This window comes from Octopus bimaculoides, chromosome 4 (genome assembly GCF_001194135.2).
Source record: "Octopus bimaculoides isolate UCB-OBI-ISO-001 chromosome 4, ASM119413v2, whole genome shotgun sequence".
Taxonomy (NCBI): domain Eukaryota; kingdom Metazoa; phylum Mollusca; class Cephalopoda; order Octopoda; family Octopodidae; genus Octopus; species Octopus bimaculoides.
The window spans coordinates 19,204,881-19,210,230 of NC_068984.1; the positions used below are offsets into that span (position 1 = coordinate 19,204,881).

Sequence of the window (5,350 nt, forward strand, 5' to 3'; positions counted from 1 at the left end):
GAGCGTGGCCGTTTTCGTGCGGGTGACACGTAAAAGCACCCACTACACTCTCTGAGTGGTTGGCGTTAGGAAGGGCATCCAGCTGTAGAAACTCTGCCAAATCAGACTGGAGCCTGGTGTTGCCATCCGGTTTCACCAGTCCTCAGTCAAATCGTCCAACCCATGCTAGCATGGAAAGCGGACGTTAAACGATGATGATGATGATGATGATGATGATATATATATATATATATATATATACTTTTAATCTTTTATTTGTTTCAGTCATTTGACTATGGCCATGCTGGAACACTGCCTTTGGCCGAACAAATCGACCCCAGAACTTATTCCTTGTAAGCCTAGTACTTATTCTATCAGTCTCTTTTGCCAAACCGCTAAGTTATGGGGACGTAAATACCCCAGCATTGGTTGTCAAGCGATGGTAGGGGGATAAGATGCAGGGTAGATTTCCAATAACAAACATACATACACACACACATTTATTGTTGGCTGTCAGAAAAAGGAGCACTCAATAACATATATTTTTTTAATCTTTTACTTGTTTCGGTTATTTGACTGTCGCAATGCTATGTCACTGCCTTGAAGGGTGTCAGTTGAACAAATCAACCACAGGACTTATTTTTTTAAAGTCTAGTACTTATTCTATCAGGCCCTTTTGCTGAATCACTAAGTTATGAGGACGTAAACACACCAACAGACACACACACACATAAATTGGAGTCAACTAGAAGGAGTACGGTTGGACATTCACTTTTAATCATTACAATGCATGGAAACAATTGTAGTGATTTAAAGATGAATGCCCACCCACACTCCTTTTGATTCCAATTTTTTCAAATACACACACACATACATACACATAGACTCTGAAAAGCTGAAAGGCAAAGTTGACCATGGTAGGATTTGAACTCAGAAAGCAGAGGTATTTTATCCAATGCCAAATGACTCTGCCAATTTCCAGTGTCTGTGGATAAAATGTAGAACTTAAATAAATGTAATTCACAATGAATATTTGCAGCACAGCAGCAAAGTAGTAGAAGCTGAAAAATTGAAGTCTTTTTTTTTTTTTATTATTTATATGAAGGTAATCAATCCTGCTACTTGTCCTGCAATATCAAATCTGTTATTAAAAGTTTTCAGACATATCATGTCACATATTAGGTGATGTCAGACATAGGTGTCCTTTGTATTGCAGCATAGACATCGGAAGTAGTTTTAGATGTATAGAAATGTTCAAATACTAATGGTTTCTATGAATTCTTTTAATCTTATTTGTTGTTTGAACATGGAAATGGAGAAGAAAAAATATAATAATTATACTTACTGGAGACCTCCTGATCGACTGCATTAATCGATGTGAGGCCAGGCCTAGCCTTAATCTGGCTATAAACTTCTGACACATTATCCACACTATCTTGACAGTCAGACATTATCTTAATCTGAAGAAAAACACATCAAGAAAAATATATTAATACATACATATAAACATCTATCATTCTTACTGTCTTAAGATAAATAGCAATAAATATAGGAATTACAAACCTATGAATTGTCATGTGATTTTTATTGATATGAATTGACCAAAAGAATATTACTATATAAGCAATACTTGCTTATAATGACCATACATTAAAGATTTCTTAAGAGGCAAGCAAAAAAATGTAGTTTCACCATTTAATACCATTTCTTTAATCAAAATTACTAAAGAGGATATCACAGGAAAAATTCTCAAATTTTTGTACCCCTATTCTCTTTGGTTGTAATCCTTTTGAAACTGATTTTGATTGTCATCCCATTATGCCAACTGAATTTAAGATTTTAGCCATGCCTTTAAAAAAATTGGTATATTTTTTAAAAAAGGGAAAAAGAAAACTTTGTGTAAAATTGATTTACTTACGTAGTCTCTTGTCTCATGATCCAGTTCTGGGCCAACTGGAGTTTGACATCTCAATTGCTCTTCTCCAATAACCATCTTTTGTGCACAGTTTTCCAGAGCAGAAAGCATTTTTTCAAGAGAAGCTTCCATTTCAGCATTTTGATTTACCTCAAGCAGTTCAATACGTATTTTGTTTCGGTGATCATCTGTTGAAAAATATAATTCTAGAAAACAGAGAAGATTGATAATGATGATTGAATGAAGGAATGTGTGTAAGTTATTATTAAGTTTTATTTCAAGATTTCTTGGCAATAGAGAAAGAGCCAGTTTCTAACCAAGATCCAAGGCTCCTTCAATGGAATTTCAACATCAACAGCAGGGTATTTGTGCATGCATGTATGTGCAGTATTTGGAATCAGTGCATGTGCAGATTTGTATGTTTTGTTTAATGTATGTATTCTCATGTATAAAGTTGCATGTCTAGACATGCACATATATACCTAAATGCTAAACTTCTGGAAAGTTCTACAAATTTTTACAGTTCCATTGATGGTTTGAATCTGTAATCTTCGAATTAGATTTCTCTTTTCTGGTTTTGAGAAACCTAATTTCTCAAAATTGGTGCTTAGGCAGCTTGTTACATATCCCAATGCCCCAACAAATACAGGTATAAACCTGAACTTGTAATCTGGGTAGAGTGACTGTAAATCTCTCAATAGTTCAGTTGATGTGTTTCCTTTTTCACTGATCTTTAGCTTTATGCTGACATTTGCTGGGCAGCTCATTTCCACTGCTGTACATAGTTTCTCTTCTCTGTTCCAAATTACTATGTCTGGTCTATGATGTTTACATTTTATTTAGGTTTTCATTAGGACATTCCACCAGTAATCTTTCAGCCATGTACTTGTGTGCATGTGCATGTGTGTGTGTGCATGCACCTGTGTGAGAGTGCATGCATGTGTGTGTGTGTGTGTGTGTGTGTGTGTGTGTGCGTGTGTGTGTGTATGTGTGTAATAAGAGAAATTTATTTTCAGCAAAGACAAGTCATACCATCTGATATGGCTTGGTCACATATGGTTATATTGGATGTTATGTTTTGGAGTTCCTACTTCCTAATAGAAAATGAAGACCATGCAACTACATTGATGTTATTGGCCAAGACTCACTGCATGGAACTGAGGACCTACCAAAGCTAATGGGGGACAGAGGTCTCTAGTGCAGTGTGGTGAAATGCATCTTGGTCACAGGTACTTGAGATGTATCACAAAGAATTACAAGTATCTCAACTGATATATCACAGGTTCCAATTCAGACATTTGTACTGAATTGCACTATGACCTTAAGCAAGTTATTTTATAATCTTTCCTTCAATATATTGGTAAAATCTTTCCCAGTTCTATCTAACATGTAAAATAATAGGTCCTCTGGCATATTTTTGTAACCATGAACACCTGAATGAAGCTTATGCATGAATCTCAAATTTCTTACTCACTTCATTATGGGAAGATTGTGAACTTTAAAGAAGTAAAAAGAAGTGTGTAAAAATAATGTATGACGAAAATATAGATTTTTCATGAAAGTCATGCAAATTATTTGTAATTTAATTTAATCCTAAGAACATCTAATTGAGGAAACATAGACACCAACAAAACTTATTAAAAAGATAATGCAGACGATATTAGGTTATAAAATAAGAGAATGAAAGATAAAACTGAGTACCTGATGGTGTTTTAAATGAATTTTTGTATTATTATATTATATTGATGTATAATTTTATCACAACACATCGACAGCATCGTTTTATTGGGTGTATAATGATGATGATGATGATGATGATGATAGCAGTGGTGATGGTGGTGGTAGTGATAATAATGATAATGATGCCTCTATTGCTTACAACAAGGATGATAATGATGATGATGATGTGAATGATGACATTGAGGTTGGTGATGGTGCCACCAATGACAAAAATATTAACGACACTGCTGCTGACAATGACAATGTTGATGATGATGATGATGTACATGATGTACATGATGATGATGATGATGATGATGATAGTGATGATGATGATGATGATGATGATGATGAAATAAGTTCATGTATGAAGGAACAAAAAAAAAACAACACAAGGAAACAATCAATATCTATAAAGAAATTAAAAATGAAAGATTTGATTTATGATATGTTCACTAAACACTTTAATTCTTAGTTTTGTTGGTTGATTGTTCTTTTGATATTTCTTCTTTTTTTTTTTTTCCGGAACATTTCAAATGGAAACTAATCTAAACATTGTTGTAAACACAGAAGTTGAACAAAAATGACGGAAACTGACTGCTGTCAAGCTACCATCTCATTAATATATCTTCTGCCAGTTGACTGAGAAACATATAAAAGGATCGTGAATTATTATTACGTTGCTATGATATCGATGATAATGATGATGATAATGATAATCATAATCATCATCATCATCATCGTCATCGTCATCGTCATCAGCATGAACATCATGGCAACAAAACGCCAAAACTCTAGACTGAAAAGATTATTGGGTAAAAATAAGTTCATTTTGTTTTCAAATTTTAAAACAAAAATAGAAAAAAATTTTTTTAAGCTGTGCTCGACTTGTTAAAGCAATTTTACATTTTTGTTATTTTCATCAGAATTGTTATCTTTAGGGCATTAACAGATTTTTGTGAATGGAATTTTTTAATGAAAACTGTAAAGAAGCCTGTCACACTCATACACATATATAAACATATTAATATACACTACGTCAGCTGTATGGTATATATTTCTTCAATATGTAATATCAAGTACAATATTTTTATTCCATTTTAACATTTATTTAGATTTCAATTGCTGAAGAAAATGTAATAAGAAGTCCAATATTAAAGCACATATGATGGTTATTTGAATAAAACCCTTAGCATTGGACCTCACAGAGGCAAAGTGGCTGAGTTCCTTTCGAGTCTAGGGCCTCACAGAGGCAATGACCAAGACCTTTGGCATTATGTTGTGCTTGAGAAGAAGACCCGTCAAGCTGAGCAAAATCATAGCCATGGCAGATACCAGTGTCACGCAAATGGCACCCATGTCAGTGGCACATAGAAACACCCATTACACTCTCGGATTGGTTGGCATCCCTTTCGTTACCAAACCGCCCAAAGCCGCCCGAAAAAAATTTTGGTTCATGTGACCAAGCCGCCCAAAACCGCCCGTAATCACCTATTCATATTTAAATGAGAATATCTGAGCAAATCTCGTTAGTACATTCGTGAAAACACGTGATTATTTGTGTAAACAGTTCAGCTATAGTTTTGTACAACAATCGACGTGTTTTTTTAATTTTGTGAATTTTGGGAGATTTTTTTCCAAATTTGTTCCTGTTGTGTTTTCAAAATTTGTAATCCTGACAAAAAAATGGATACGAATTTTATTCTGTCAAGCAGCGAGTCAGAATTCGAAGGATTT

At 34.2% G+C, this 5,350-nt stretch overlaps 1 protein-coding gene across 9 annotated transcripts in view; it reads right to left on the reverse strand.

The window, feature by feature from the left end:
• LOC106881484 (nesprin-1) overlaps positions 1–5,350 on the reverse strand; it is an 811,219-nt gene that overhangs the window by 38,047 nt on the left and 767,822 nt on the right. For 8 of the 9 annotated variants that reach the window (XM_052966929.1, XM_014931887.2, XM_014931925.2 and 5 more), the window contains 2 exons: positions 1,898–2,100; positions 1,325–1,439 (listed from right to left, as the gene is read on the reverse strand). In XM_052966929.1, coding sequence (XP_052822889.1) covers positions 1,325–1,439; positions 1,898–2,100 — 318 coding nt within the window. The remainder of the gene's footprint in view (positions 1–1,324; positions 1,440–1,897; positions 2,101–5,350) is intronic. The other variant, XM_014931893.2, reaches the window with a different exon arrangement.